The sequence below is a fragment of the Dermacentor albipictus genome, chromosome 2 (assembly GCF_038994185.2).
Source record: "Dermacentor albipictus isolate Rhodes 1998 colony chromosome 2, USDA_Dalb.pri_finalv2, whole genome shotgun sequence".
NCBI classification, from domain to species: Eukaryota; Metazoa; Arthropoda; class Arachnida; order Ixodida; family Ixodidae; genus Dermacentor; species Dermacentor albipictus.
This window is the reverse complement of record NC_091822.1, coordinates 182353129-182369530: the sequence shown is the minus strand read 5'-3', so window position 1 is coordinate 182369530 and position 16402 is coordinate 182353129. Positions and strand designations below refer to the sequence as shown.

General features: G+C 41.4%; 1 protein-coding gene across 1 annotated transcript; it reads right to left on the bottom strand.

The window, feature by feature from the left end:
* Positions 1-2455: 2455 nt before the first annotated feature.
* Positions 2456-16329, bottom strand: LOC135920512 (dehydrogenase/reductase SDR family member 7-like). Its single transcript, XM_065454805.1, has 8 exons — positions 15844-16329; positions 14950-15099; positions 12943-13049; positions 12644-12839; positions 7699-7745; positions 5873-5995; positions 4757-4923; positions 2456-2886 (listed from the first exon to the last, which is right to left on the bottom strand). The coding sequence occupies exons 1-8, from the start codon at positions 15971-15973 to the stop codon at positions 2826-2828; spliced, it is 981 nt and encodes a 326-aa protein (XP_065310877.1). The 5' UTR covers positions 15974-16329; the 3' UTR covers positions 2456-2825.
* Between the last annotated feature and the right edge of the window lie 73 nt (positions 16330-16402).

Below are 16402 nucleotides of genomic sequence, written 5' to 3'. Positions count from 1 at the left end.
GAGCAGCCGAGCAGCTGCCAAGCGAGCACACGTCAATTAAAAACTACACAAAGAATAAAGAACCACCTACAGGTCACCAAACGTGTCGACAAGTCTAAATTCTTGTTGCCGAGATCACAATCTCAATGCAAGAGGTCACTTCTCGGGCCAACACTGAGCAGTGCACCAAAGGGATTGGCGTCACGCAGCGTTCGCTTGCCAAGGCTGGCTGCGTGACACAATCCTCTCTCAGACCTATTTCCTTCTTCCATGCTTGCGCCCGTGGAGGAAGGAATTCCTTCCTCCATGAATAGAGCCCCATAACAGAATAAAGAAGCAGTCTTTGTATTGACTTCATGTCGGATATTTTCCACACATGTAACCCCTTGCAATGGTATAAGACTTATTTCCGCAAAACAGACAAAATGTATATGGCCGATTTGCATCAAAATGGGAAAAAAATCGCCAACTCGGGAAGTTTTAATTCTGTAAATGCATAGACAGCCCGCATGGCACTTTTTACGTATCCAGTGCACCTCTTGGTATTTTCCTGGCAGTTTTGACAGGCTAATTTTACCTTGCGTTAGGAAAACACTAAGAAATTTTCTTCACACAAGGTGGGGTGATAAAGTATATTAACACTTACCTAACTTAAATATGTCATAGCATGGAGCACCATGCGCTGCAGGCTACACGTAACAGCCCCCTCCCCCCCCCGAACTTTCAATTCTGATCCCTCTTTTCGTACCAGCTAACAAAGGTATCGTTAGTTCCCTTGAGAATGCATTCTAAAAAAGCTAATACCCCGTGGAGTGTATCTTGTCCTCAAACAATAATCGTCCTGTATATTGCATGACTTTTCGCCCGGTACAAGCTAAAAAATATTTCTCCCACAACGATAATTGTCATCTACCTTGCGTGCCTTCCCTTTCTTTAACACAGCACACGTGGTATCTTAAGTCGCGAACTGCATGTTATCAGCGTGACATGTCGTTCTTGGCAGAAGCGCAGCAGTCGCATTGTTTTCAAGAGAGGAAACGCAAGTGAAATGGATGACAATTACCATAGTGGGACACAGATATGGCCCAGATGGCATTTATATACTGTTTTTATAGTACTTTCAGGTAATGCACCAAAGGATACATTTTCACGTTACTGTCAACATTTTACAGGCCTTGGAGCTTATATCTCGTCTCCAAGCCGTAATAGCCATGTCTTACTTGCATTTCCCTTCTTAAAAACTTCACGGTCACTGCTTTCCTGTCAAAAATGCTGTGTCATGCTAACTCGCATGCCTTTTGCGACTTCAAAGTACCAGGCTCCCATCGTTGAAGAGAGGAAAGGCACAGAGGACAGATGCTGATCATCATCATAGGACAAAGCCCCGAAACATACAAGCTGTTTTTAGAGTAAACAAGAGGAGTGCTTGCGATTTGTGTCAAGACCTCTACAGTAAGATATGTTTGCACAATTTGGGGCGCATCTTGTCCACAAAAAATAGTCTATCTTAAGTGTCTTTTTTTAACGCTGCAAGTCCAGCACTTCCAGGTGTGCACATTATCGCTACATAGCATTACTGACAGGAAAGTAGTGAGCATAGTTTTCAAGAAAGGAAATGCAAGTAAGACAAACGATTGTTGTTTGGGGATGAAATACAGCTCAAAGGGCTAATCTTTTTAGGCTAACACTTAGTTCATAAACGAATTGTCTTTGTGTATCCTTGCAGAAAATTAATGATGTAATGTTTGCTTTCATCAGGACAGGTTATCACCAGGCACCAATTAAACAACTTTGCAATCACAGCATGAACCAATTTTATAGCAACCAGACTGATGTCATGCAGCACATCCACTTCATAGAACTATGCGGTGGCCCTGCACAAATAAGTTGTGTGTATTACTTGAATCTCAAGTCATGTACAAGATATTTATAATGGAAGAAAGTGCACAGCCATTAGCACTTACAATTATAGGAAAAAGTGCATTAAAAGCATCAGTCGGCGTAATCTGTAACCTTGGCACCATAACATGGCTAGACAGTAATGTAATGTACTAACTCAATGTAATCCAGCACAAAAGAGTGCCATAGGGGGAATATCTACATTCACTTGATACCAGGGTATTTAAGCATGCAGTTCTACAGAAGATAATCTCTGGAACAACTTTTCAAATGCATACCTAGGTTTAGCTACTCCCACTGTGCAATTTACACAGCTGTGAGGTCACTTCTTTACTTGTTGCAGCCATGAGATATTGCAGTAAGGCACTAATCAAATCACTCACCTGCTTTTACAGAAAGAACGCAACAGTAATGTGGATATGCTAAGATATTTAACGTCATTGGCACTTCTAATTAGGCACACAAGTGAAACATATCTTAAGTGGTTGGCACTAAAGTTAGTTAACATGCATTAGGAAGTGCTGCAAGTACTCCAGAAGTCTATCAAATATACAATAGAGGACACAAAGCCAGGAAGTTGAGGTTCTGAACTCTGCATTTTATTCTGTATAAAAACAGGTATCTCAGCAACAATATCAGTCATTAATACAACTTTCATATAAATGTAGAACTGCCCTCATGAAGTTATCAGGTTCATGACATTACCAAAAGATATCTACACCAGTATGTAATAAATTGCACATATGCTACACTTACTCACACACATACACATTAAATTAAGCTCGATAAACATGTTTTGTACCTGCAGGATGCTTCGAAATGCACCTGACATCTGTGCTTCAGTGTTGGTACAAGAGCATGAGCAAACATGTAATGATAAACTAGGTCACAACCATCATACGCGCACCTATTGTACAACAACCAGCCACTGGAATGTTTCAGCGGCTCTACTGGCCCTCCCTCATCTTCATCACCCTCTCCTTTGTGAAAAGCAACTTCATGATATAGCTGAAATAAAAAGAAGGCAAAAACGAGGTTAAGCTTCAGACATGTCCTGCAAATATGCACAAAGCATAGTATGTACTGTCTGTATCTGTGTGTTAATTTATGGCATAAAATATTGGCACTAGCAGCAGAAAGTTCAAGTAATGAGGAAGTGACACTTGCAAGAGACTATCACCTGGCAATTTAATGTCTGGCAATTTTTTGTCACTTGCACTGAACTTTTTAACCAAGTAATTGTACCTGCCAGTAAAAAAAAATGCATTATGGATGCGGTTCCTGCACCAAGGGTTTAGAATAGGGGCACGAAAAAGTTTGGGGCCCTAAAATGCTTTGCGGGTGTTAGTGCTAGGGCACACAGGAGTGAAGAGTTTTAGAGTAGGGCTTTGCGATTGAGGATAGCATCTTGTGCTCGCAGCACCACTACTGTGCCAAAGAAAAGCTATTATAAATACTTAAATGAAATATACAGTTTTATGATAAGAGTAATTTTTATATGCATGTTTCTGCATTTAACTAAAATTTAGAGCTTATTCTACTATCAGTAAGCGATTAGTTGCACTTAGTTTTGGGTAACGAACTTTACATGCCTTCACCAGTCAAGCTAAGCCGTATTAGGCCTACAAGCCATCGATAATCATATTCAGAATTAGCGGCATCTAATAAATCAATCTTCATAACACACGCTAGTTGAGAGAAAGTGATAACCACAGTCACTTTTTCTAGCTTGCGAACTTCACGCGTTACCACGGATTGAGCCCAATTTGGTGCTACGTTAGAGCCGTTGCTTCAATGCCGCCATGTTTGCCGAAGCAAAGCCTTTGGGGCTCCCACTAAATCAGTGAAATATTGTGCCCGATGCAAAACCCAAATGTAGTTTGCATTTCAATCATGCGCAGTGGCTTTGACGCTATTGCTTTGGGGTCTCAAACATTTGGGGCCCTACTCTAACACTATTAGCCGCACATTCAGGCAGTGACCAAATAATAAGGCGCTAATGATCCCACATTAGATCTCGAAGCTCTGATATGGGGGGGGGGGGGGGGGAGGGTCTTCTGTGCCCACAGACATTTATAATCCACAAAGAAAATTTAGGCAACCTTTCCTTCAGAAGTGACTAAAACCAGTCAGCTACAGCATATAAAAGCACAATTCAAAGGGCAACGAACTAAAATGACAAATGCCAGTGCAGTTCCATTGTAAAAAGAAAGTGCCTGTTCATCCATATGCATGGCACATGCAATGCTGAATGTTATGTTTATAGATTGAGCTCATTGTTGTCAAAGGTAAATTTCAGCTATTAATAAGATAACATGGCAAAATTATTTCAGGATTGTGCTTTACAACTGGCAACCTTAAAAACGGATGGGACGCAGTAAAAAAAAATCCATGTGGTATGCACCTACTTGCTGTGCGATTTCCCAAGTGCTCCTAGATAATGCAGCCTCAAAGACAATAACTCATTTATCTGATGAAGAAATTGCACTCACTGACCAAGTGAAGGTGAAAAAACATGTGTTAGGAGCCATATGGGTTCCTTGATCAAAAAAATTTTATCAAGGAACTTTTATCACACTAAAACTGTGATCAAGAAACTTCTATCGCACTGAAAGTGTGATCAAAGAACTTCAATCAAACGAAATGTGTGTGAAAAGCATGTTTTAGTGTGATCAAGAAACCTGTACAGGTCCTGAAATGTCTGTTTTTTCACCTTGACTTGGTCAGTGACCGCAATTTCTTCCCATTACCCGACCCGACAAACTTTTGTCTAACTTGTCAACAAAACAAACTGATTTCCTTCTTACCTCAATCTGCTAGACCTTAGCTGGATCACAGCAATAACCATGACTGCAAAAAAAAACAAAAGTGCACTCACTTTCTGAATATGGATGGCATATACTGTGCCAAATACATGGTAAGCAGGATGGGATTCTGGGAAATCCAAACTTCGTCCATCTTATTGGCTATGGCAACCGCGATGAGCTGAGCGCAGCGTTCGGTGGGCATGAGTCGAGACTTAGGTGTGTCCTTCATGTTGTACAGCTGTAGGGAACAATGCAAAACCAAACAGTTAAAAATGAAAAGTTATCACTCAAACATGCTGTTGTATATATGGAACAGCAACAACATGAATAGTTGGTTTCACATTGAGGCAATGCATAGGAAATTATATAGGAAATCCATATTTCCCCCTATAAAGGAGTACTGAAAACATTTTTTAGTTGTCCTTTTTTTTTGTTATATGAAGGTTCGAACCCTCTAAACCCTACGAAATATACTGGCGACCTTTAGAGTGCCCTAAACAATTTACTATAAGAAGTTTTCGTTTATAAAAATAAGTTTTGGCTTCGATATCCAAGAAGTTATGTGTCGCGACTTTGCGATATAATGGCTTGCTTTATTCCTGCAATTGCTCTGGCTGCTAGACATGAGCGCAGCCAGAAGCCGCAGCCAGTTCAATACTCAATGTCATCATAATTATTTTTGCTGCCACTATACTATAAGATGTCAAAACTTTGCCCTGCATGTCATGACGTCACGATAATGTTGACGCAAGGTCCAGCATTTCGAGACCAACTTTAATACCTAATGAAAGACAGTTTAACCTTCATATAACGAGCTTCAATATAACGAAATTTGTGATATAACAAAGGTAACTAAAACTTCTTGTCCATATAACACCATGTTGCAGAGATGTAGTTCGCCATTAAGGAGCCCGCACACACAGCTTTGCCGGAAAGGGCACAGAGTTTTTTTCTGTTCTTTTTCAACACTTTGGCAGACAAACAATATCTTTTCTTGGAATATCCCACACTTTCTCTACATTGAAAAGGCATTGACAGTGCCAGTACTTCTTTCCATGCCTGAAAACACAGCCGTCGTCCGTTCTGCATGGGCCAATCATCGCATTGCTGGTTCACAAACAAACCACATGGTGCTGCCACAATGTGTGAAAGTTGCGGATCGTGAATACACTTGGAGAGAGACTAACCTTGCCAGGGGTGGCAGTAAATGCACGCTCCCGGATACGTGAGAATACAGGTCCCGGACAGGTGATGGTGACATCTAAACCTCCCAGAATCACACCTTCCAGGCGCAAGCACTCATAATAGCCCTGGAATTTCATGCACACACTGTCAACACATTGGGACATGCTGCACGATGCTTCAAACAATACATGATGATCTTGCACGTGAATGCTAGCTTCACATTTTGTGAACAAGCAGCAAAAGCGTCGTACACAAGACATTCAGACCTAAGAGACTGACAGAGGGCAATAGCAAAAATTGCAAGTAAATGTGGCTCACAACGCCTAAATCCCGTATAAAATGTGCACGTAGCAATGTAGATATTACTGAACTAAAGCACAGCTCAAGGCATGAAAAGCTGAAACCATTTCTACTAACGTAACACTGTAAGCCCTATATACCCCAAAAGGTCATTGCAATACATTTGCACAGACCTACAGAATACAACAATTAAATATCTTACATTAGCAAGAGAAAAATGCTATTACTCACTGACCATCACAAGTATGTCAAGGAAGTGGGGAATGCACTACTAAAACACACTGACATGGGTGTGCCAATATTTCGAAATATTGTATATTGAATCAAATAGTGTCCGATTCGGTCTTCAAATCGAACAGTCACCATTTGTAAATGTGAATATTATTCGAATCCTTGAATATTTGAATATGTCAACTGCGCCCAAATAAAGATAAAATTTGTGTAATGGTCAAAGTGTGGTGTGTGGTCGGTGTCGGTGTGTGCAATGGTCAACATGGAACCTTCGCCTTTATTTTTTTCTACTAGTAAACCACTTATCACAAAATTAATGAAAATGTTTTGACAGAATAGTACTTTAACAGTCTCAACAGATTTACTGCGCTTCCTTAGTGCCCCCTTAGTTCCAGTCAAGGCAAAACTTCACTTTGATATAATATAATGTAGCAACACTACAATTTGTCAACACACAGGTACCCTGGATAGCTTGCTTAACAAGTTGGGTCATTTTAATGCCGACTGTCTGATGAATCAATAAAAGTAACTGCTTTAATCGTCTCAGTGCTATATGTTGTCTATATAAAGTGCCTAGAAGGCTCAATGTTAATTTTGGCAACTTCTCATTTCATGGTACTGGCGCCTTCAACTGTGCCTCCTTCAGAAGCAATAAAACTATGAGCAGCACCAGACTGATACAACAACCAAGTTCAGTCACGTTAGTGTGAAGACTTTTCATATGTAACAAAATAGTTATCGCTTTGCCAGTCTCGCATTTAAAAGTAAGGTGGCAAGGCGAGAGTTGGTCAGGATTAATTTTAGTATGAAACAGAGCCAACAAGCAGACAAAAAGAAGAATAAACAATCAGCGCTGTGTTGTCGTTTATCTTTCATTTCTGCCTGTTCTGTTTTTTAGAGTTGTCTTCCACACACGTAAAAAAATTTACGCCCTCAGGGGTGTATCTTGTCCCACAACAATAATCGTGGTCCGACTTGCCCGTATTTGCTTTCTTTAACTCTGAGCTCGGTACTTCCAAGTCATGAATAGCATGCTCGTTATGAGCGTGACATAGCATTCTCGACATGAAAGTAGCGAGCGCAGCGTATTAGAGAAAGGAAACACAAGCATGGTAGGTGACGATTATTGTTGTGGGACAAATATACACCCCAAAGGGTGCAGCTGTTTAAGAGTGCACTTATGATGCCAATTTAGCAGAAGCAGTAAAACATTCTTTATCAGCAAGACGGCTTCGTCGATGTCTGCGAGTGAATAGGGTAAAAATATTAGTTTAGTAAGAATGATTCTTTTACATACCTGGAGTGCATGCTTGGAAGCAGTGTAAGTGGCTGAGAAAGGTGCACCTGGCCAAAGAACAAAAGACTTGCTATATGCGCACCAAGGCCAAAAAATGAGCGAGAGCTACAATAATGCTAGAGTGTCAGCACTAACTTCTGTCAGTGCAATACACGAGTGGATTTAACAAACTGCAACTGCCATTTACAAAAGCAACATTAGAAAAATGTTTCCTTAACACTCAGCTTCATGTAGTTTTTCTACTAAGGTCAGCAAAAGACGGCAATGTGCATGACGTGGCGGCACAATGGATGACATGCTTGATAAGAAAATGCACAAAACGCGATGCTGGGAAGTAATTTCCTTGAGCTGCGCAGTGTTGCCATGGGAAGGACTGGACAAAGTTGTGCATGCCTATATTCAAGTAGATGGCTGCAAGATTACCAATAAGTGAAGCTAAACATGTTCAACCAGTTGCAGCCACTCTGCTACCACGTGCTTTCAATAACAGTATTAATAATGACAATTATTAACATCAAACGTTGGAGTTGCATAATAACTCTCACACAGATTCTTATAAGCTAAAACAATTCACAAGCAAATAGCATCTTGTAACAGCAGAGAGAAGAAAGCACCTAGAACATTTCGCCAGCCTGCTCCCTCCACAAATAGCAATGGCAAAAAGGCTGCCCTGCTCATTGTTCAAACAGAATGAATTATGGGAATTTTACGAGCCAGAACCACAATATGATTATGAGGCACTTTAAGGTGGGCGACATCGGATTAATTTTGAGAACAAGGGGATCTTTAACGCACCCCCAATATACGGGACACAGGCGTTTTTGCATTTCCCCATCGTAATGCAGCCAGGATTTGATCCCATGGCCTTGTGTTTAGCAGTGCAGCACCACAGCCGCTAAGCCATCAGGGCGGGTTGTTCGAACGGCGATGAAGTGCGACCCGCACATGCTGAAGTTTGTCTCTTGCGCATGTCCACATGACGAGAGCCACATGTACATCTTCCATGTCATAATACAAGCGAACTTTGCTTGTACACATTGTTTGCAAGAATCACTACTCCACCATTGGTGGGCAAATGCCTTGCAGAAAAGCTAGCTTTACAATTATGAAAATGACTTATTCACCCAGAAGGTCAAAGTCTATTTGGCATACAGTCAGACACGTAGCACTTTTTTTTTAAGATTTGAATCATTTAAAACCACATGCACAAATTAGTTACCAGCTGCAGGTATTATGAACAAGTAATAACTATTCCTTCGCTATTGCATATGTAACATGGCACATCGAACATCCCACCAAATATGGTAGCAAAGTTATTGTGTGTAGGAATATGCTACAGTCTCAAGTGAACGTTTGTTTAATATTCGCCTGCGTTGCCACGCCGAATTAGGTGTAAATTAATTTACACATACGCATGGAGGTCCGTTTCATGTAAACATTACAACAGCTATTCATGAAGTGTATTGTCCATATTTGTAAAGTACTGGAGTCATTGTGTGAGCAGAGGGTGCAATTGACCCAAAGACCAAGTGTTTTGTTTTATGTTTCATGTGCAAAGCACATCCCTGATGTGACGTGGCTCTTGTCCTCCCTGTCTTTCCTCCTTTTTGTCTCTCTCTCTCTTTATGTCTTGCCACTACTACATAGAACAGGCAAAAACAAATTGCATACAACTCTCCACTGTGGCTGTACAGGACCAGTAGGTAGGTGTTTGCACATTTGCATATGAATATTAGTGTTGAGCTGCTAAATGTGGATCTGCCCCTGGACATTGCCAGCCACAGCCACACCATTAGCACCTCTTTCATGGCACGACAGCTATCCAAAGCATAGCAGAAACCCTTTACATGCCAATGCCCATGCTGAACAATAATGGCCATGTTCCCTGCAGCAACATCACACAGACTGGCTTCTTTTTTACAGCGTTAACTCCAACGCGTGTGATGCAACGCAATACCACAGAAATAACTGCAACACGATAGTACATGAGTTATGTTTCTCTACAATATCTACGGGTGTACGTCCATCCCTAACCTTATTTCTCAATGTGGCTCAACTTCTGGAACAAATAAAGAATTGCATATGTAACTTAGAATTATTCAATCAACTAATAAACTGCCACCACAATACTGATACATTGAGACTTTTCACCTATTTGACAGGCTTGATCTACCAGATCCAGGTGGTCATTAGCTGCTACTCTATTTAGTACACATTGAATGTTTAAAATATTCACATTTTCATAAAAGTACAGTTGATTGGAATAAGCTGCGACAAAATAGTAACACATAGGAGGACAGAAAACTGGGAAAGTTTCATGGAAGGGAAGGGTTCATGGCTAATAACAGTGCAGTGAAAACAAGGACTATGAAAAGCACAGACACAACATCAGCACTGGTTGTGTGCCAGCGCATTCCTTCCTCTTTATTTTTCAGTGTGCGCTTGTTATTAGCAATGAACCAAAATGATAATATCTTCAGTGACAATTTGGTTCTGGATGAAATTGTGTGTTTCACTTATTTCGCCATACTTTGAGGCACTTCGACTTTCTTTTTTTCATTATACATTGATCGTACTCAAAATCAGAAATGACAGCGCCAGTAAAGTTATTATATACTAGAAATATATTTTTTTAATTACGGGGTTTCACATGCCAAACCCACTATCCGATTATGAATCATGCTGTAATGGAGGACTCCGGAAATTTGGACTACTATGGGTTCTTTTATGGGCACCTAAATCTAAGTATCCCATGGGTGTTTTCGCATTTCGCCCCTATCGAAATGTGGCTGCCATGGCCGGGATTAGATCCCATGACCTCGGGCTTAGCAGCACAACAACATAGCCACTAAGCCACCATGGCAGGTTCACTATATACCAAGTTGCTTTATGCTGAATGTGCTTCCCCCTTTTTTTGTCAGCTGTGCACTCGCTTCGTACTACCATGTCAAAATTGTTGCATAACAATGCATTACTATTTATTTGGGGTGTACGAATAGTGCTTTTTGAGACCGAATCGAATAGTGCCAGAAGCAAATCGAATATTCGAATGGCTTTCAAATAATACACAGCCTTTATCACATTACAATATAAACTAACGTTCACATCCTAGTATTCTTAAATTTAGAAATTTGCTGTCACAGTACATAACGAAGCATTGTTTATTAAAAGCACAAACAGCATTAAGAGCTAACAAGTTGCTTCTTCGCACGCACAGGACTCTTCAGATAGTGCGAATGATCACTGTGTAGCTTGTAAAGTATGGCTTTCTAGGCAACGTAACCTGCTCCGCTAGGCAAGCGCTCTTGTTTTATGTCTATACTATTCCCGATGGGGTGAAAAATTTCCTATATTTTTGCTCCAATTTTATGTTTAATTGATTGCAGTTGACATGTAGAAATTTTCATTAAAAGTATTAGAAAAATATTCACATTTTCAATCAGCGACTATCAATTCAAAGAACAAATTGAATGAGACACTATTCAAGTTGTTATTGGAAAGTTTCGAATATTCGCGCACCCCTATTACGCAGTGTGTTTAAAATTAAGCTTTATGGGTTTCTTAAAATTAGGCACTGGGATGCACGCAAAGACCACCTGTGCAAATAAGTTATGTGGCCAGGAGGACACAAAGTGAGATGATAATTATTGCTGTCAGCAGCCCAATTCAATAAATTTGAGTAACTTTTTGGTGACTGCAGTAAGTGGGTGTGTTTGTATTGAAAAGTCAGACACAGTCATGTTTCTATGTAGTACAAGTTGGAATTCTAGAATGTCTGTGCTCCAAGATATCCGACTCCAAATTTTAGTTGTCATTCGCATAATTGTGCATGCAAGAGAGTTTGGACCGGCGCAAAGCGCATCCCTGATGTGACGTGGCTCTTGCATGCGGCGTTTAGTCTGACAGCAGGTGGAGGCATTGGCAAAGATTATAACTGTCCCCCTACCCCTTCCGGCTGGTAAAATAAAGATCGAAGAACCTGGAACAGCTGTCGTAACACGCGACCGCGCATCCTGTAACGATGGCAGCAGCTGCCATACAGAGAATGGCACAAACAGAGAGGCCGGAGGGCAGTGCGAGTGCATAATGGTAACTAGATGAGCGGGCATGGTCCTTGCCTGGGCTATGCAAATAAAGTGACTGCAGCTTTCCAAGTAGTGAGAGTTTTATCGAAATCAAGACTAACAACTGCACGCAACACCGCGCTGTCATATCATTAGATTTCAATAGATTTCGCCAGCCTAGAGGGGAAGAGGAACAGTTCTCTTTGCCTATACCTCCGCCCTGTTAGACTAAACACTGCATGCAAGAGCCATGTCACATCATGGAGGAGCTTTGTGCTGATCCTCCCTCTCTTGCATGCATAATCATGCAAACTTAACAATTAAAATTTGGAGTCATATAGCGGAGCATTGGCATGCTAGAAGAATTTTTCCAAGTGAATCTGTAGAAATGTGACTGCCTCTAGCCTTTGAATACAAACACACACTTACTGCAGTCAATGAAAAATTAATTATTAAATTTTCGTTCATTGGTCTGCTGACAGTGATAATTATCTCACTTTGTATCTCGTTGGCAACATAACTGATTTGCACAGGTGGTATTTGCATGCCTCCCAGTGCCTAACTTTAAGAAAACCATAAAGCTTAATTTTGAACACCCAGTAAATGTATAAATATAGAAAAATCTTGTAAAAGCAGCTTAGTACATAGCACATAAAAAAGACAATTAGTCACATTAGCACTGCGGCAAAGAAGCTCCGATATATTTCAGTGCCTTCTTTTTACTAGACTGGATTTGTATTGCGAAAACAGTAGGTGTGGTGTGATGAAACAACTATTGACACTAATCTGAATACTTGCCTACATGAGCTACGTAATTCAAGGCATACTGCAACTTTTGTCAAGTCTAACTATGCACAGAAGAGAAAGCGTGAGGGACTTACCAAGCTTTCCAGCCGTGCTGCTGGTGACCACAACATGACCTTGCACACCCTTTTCCTTAAAATACTTCACAACGCACCGTGTAAGAGATATGGCACCGAAGACGTTGCAGTCAAACATCTCTTTGTCGATCTCGACAGGAATCTCCTCAAAGTTGGCTCGCTGGCTACGGCCAGCATTGTTAACCAGGACATCCAACTGGCAAGAAAAGGAGTGCAGCACTTTAATGATCAAGCCAGGTGACGCACCTCCACATCACCACTACAAATCCTAAGTAAATGTTGGGCAAACTAATACAAACCTTGCCAAAATGGTCCAGAACCTTCTGAAGCTGCTCGCTGTGTGACGAGAAGTCGCAAATGCTGAATGGGAGAACAAGGACTTCTGTCCCTTTGTCTTTCCCAAACTCTAAAAGCAGAGCAAATTGAGCACTGTTAACTTAGTGTTCAGGGATTTGGATAGGATACCGAAATGTGTTACACATTATTGAATTAAAGAGAAACTAAACAGAAAAATATGTTGAGCTGTATTACAGTACCCTTCGACAATATTAAGAAAGCCACGTTTCATGAGCAGACACTGGATAAGCAAAAAACCACAAAAATGAAAGGTGTGCAGTGGCGTCTTGACGTTCACAAACTAGCTTGCCGTGACATTGTAGATATTGATGGCGCCAGCTCAGGCAAAATTTTTTTAATTCATAAAAGCAAATTAACATTATATTCTAAAGGAACCAATGACTGGATTACTGCATCACAATGACCCAAACATGAAAAATTACTTGGAAATTTACGACAGCGCCATTGTTTCAATTACAAAATTTTAAAAATGATAGCGTGGCCTTCATTTCCCGTTCAAGTAGTTAGCCTCTTGCCCCAAAACTTAGGAACATGGAGTTTTGACAGAACACTTAGTCTAAATTAATGTAGCATTTCACATTAGTGCCCATTAAACTAACTAAATAAGCAAATATGCCTTCACACTGCATATAGATCTAAAATGATGATTGAAAAATTGGGTCACTGACCAAGCCAAAACAAAATGTTATGAAGTCCAAAGAAATGTCAAGAAGATTTTACTTTGACTTGGTCAATGACCCAATTTTTCAGTCATCCTTTTACATGACAAGGTAGTATTCCCTCAAATGGTTGATTACAGGTTTGCTTTCAAAACTGAAAGTTTCTGGACAGTAATCCTGCAAAAGACAAGCACTTCCTGAATCACATTTGGCTGTTTCCATCGCCAGGTTTAAAGCATTTGTGTAAGTGTTAGTAGCAAATGCATGTATTGTCATTCTAATGCCTCTGAGCAGATGTTACCGCCTGCTTATAACAGCATCGCACAGATCAGTGATTTGTGGGATGTCATGATAATGAAAAAGTGTAGAAGCTACTTATCACCATCACTTGCTTTGCTGGAAAATAACACTAAAAACATCCTTTACAAATATTTTTGTATAACTAATGTAACAGCACCTGTGCAGGGACATTAATTCCCTTTTGTCAGCATCTGCACCATGACAGCCTTTCATCGACACACTAGTACACTGAATGTGCTGCAGCACAAGCATTTACTCTGACAAGCTTAAAGATTGTTTGCGAGTTTACCAACGGGTTGTCAGCTCTGAAATGTTACAAAAAAAAAAAACCACTGAGCAATGCTTTTTCCATAAAATTAATGGAATTCTGGGGTTTTATGCAGCAAAACCACAACACGATTACGAGGCACGCCGTAGTGGGAGGCTCCGGATCAATTTTGACCACCTTGGGGTTCTATAATGTGTACCCAAGAACTATATACATGGGAATTTTTGCATTTCAGCCCCATCGACATGTGGTCGCCTTGGCCGGGATTCGAACCAGCGCGTTGGAGCTTAGCAGTGCAATGTCGAAGCCACTTCACTGCTACGGTGGTTTTTCCATAACAAATTCAATTTCAGTATTTCAATATGAAAAACTAGTGTGACCTGTGATTGGAATACTCAGAAAAATGACAAGACAAAGAAGAGTTTAGGATTAATGTTTTCACCTGTCGGCGGGGTTGAACGGCCTCATTTTTGCCAGATATTCGGACTAATTACTGAAGCCGATTGCGTGGTGCTAAACGAAAACTTAAGATGAAATATGATCAGTTGTGCTAGGTTTGAGTGCTGGTTAACTAGTGGCAAGTTGTTTTTTTCTAGCATATGAGTACACAGTGAGCAAGGACTGTCAAATGCATAAGCAGCAATGCTGGACAGTCTGATAATGAAATGCACACACATTGAAGGTAGGTGCAAAATAATTTTGAAGATTCCAGGGCTTCTTACCAAGGCAGTTCTTTTTTACAAGCTCTAGGTTCTCCAGGTTGGTGCCAGAGAGGACTAGACGAGATCCGACTTTGGCCAGCTCATATGCAAGGTACTCGCCAATGCCACTTGATGATCCTGTGATCCATATTACTTTTCCTCTCAAGGTTGCTGCAATTTTAAAATCACAGAAACGTTCCTAAATGACCCATTTAGCAATCATCGCATACGTAGCATTGTAATTATCAAGTAATTTAGAGTTTGCAACTCATACTGAAGCCTGGAAGGGGCTCCGGTCGGTGCTGCATCGATTACAGGTTACGACCCCGCCCATTTACCTCCAGCCCTCCTCTTTATTATTACTATTCGTTAATTCTAAGAATGACGCATTCTGTTTCCTCCTAACACATTTGTTAGTTTTCCACGGCATCCGTAAAGGATAAATAATATGGCGGCTAAAGAGACTCGAAAAATGCTTTCGCATTCTTTATAGTGCTGCAACTGTTTCGTGCCCGTCTATAAGGAATTTTCACAATGCGAGGATTCTACTTGCCCTCCTTTCTTGCAAGCGAGAGATGCACTTTACGCAATTAAAGGTGCGCGTTTTTCCCGCTTTCAAGGCTACAACTGACGCACGCAACGACTTGCCCGTCTTTACCACATGTGAGCATGCTAAGAGCTACCGCAGTGAACGATTGAAATACATTCTTTAAACACCGTTTTAATACCTTAGGAAGAGCTCCCCGAAAGGGCGTGCAACCTAGGAAACCTGTGAATCGCAGATAAGGTAACTGAGAAGCGACCCGACAGCGGCTCATCGAGAAGCCGACACATGCACGAGGAAAAACATAACACGTACGAGTAGCGCTGTGACATTCAAAAAGGTTGGTTTAACTAGACCGTAGCCAGACTTACCTATCGAACGTCCGAACTTCGACTTGAACAGAAGCGTCAGGTCGGCGTCGGCTAGCTTGAGCCACGCAAAGAAGGCCATGAGCCCCGGTACGCCCATATAAAGGAGCCACGATAGCAAACAACACGCCATGGTGCGAGTACGTCAACGCCGAAATGATTCCTTTCTCTTTGGTCAGGGCATATGGTCAGGGCGTCTGGGAGGTAAGCACTGCAAGAGCAGTGCAGCGTCGCAGCCGTGAGCGCGGCGGCGCAGCTAGTCGGTTCGCACGGCGCGCTGAAGTCACCAACACGGAATGGAAGCGCCCAACGGGAATAGCACAACTGACGCACTCTGGTTGTAAAACATACAGGTGACGGGCCGTCGGCGCTCAGCGACAACTACGGCGGGCGTGAGCGCGCAGACGACAGACGCTGCATATAATAAAGAAGCAAGGTCGCTGCGACTGGCTACTTCAGCCCAGCCATTCGGCTTGAGCAGCTTGCTTGGATTTCCCGCTACCCTCTCCCATACACCGTCACCTCGCAACACGGAGGAAGGAAACTTCCCTTGTACCCATCG

Bases quoted from the DNA above. Each gene is read 5' to 3' on its own strand.
- LOC135920512 (XM_065454805.1), bottom strand. From the start codon at position 15,973: ATGGCGTGTTGTTTGCTATCGTGGCTCCTTTATATGGGCGTACCGGGG. The intron at 13,050-14,949 runs GTAAGAAGCCCT...CTCTGCTTTTAG, and splicing joins TGTAAAAAAGAACTGCCTTG to AGTTTGGGAAAGACAAAGGG. The intron at 5,996-7,698 runs GTATGTAAAAGA...ATGAAATTCCAG, and splicing joins CTTCCAAGCATGCACTCCAG to GGCTATTATGAGTGCTTGCG.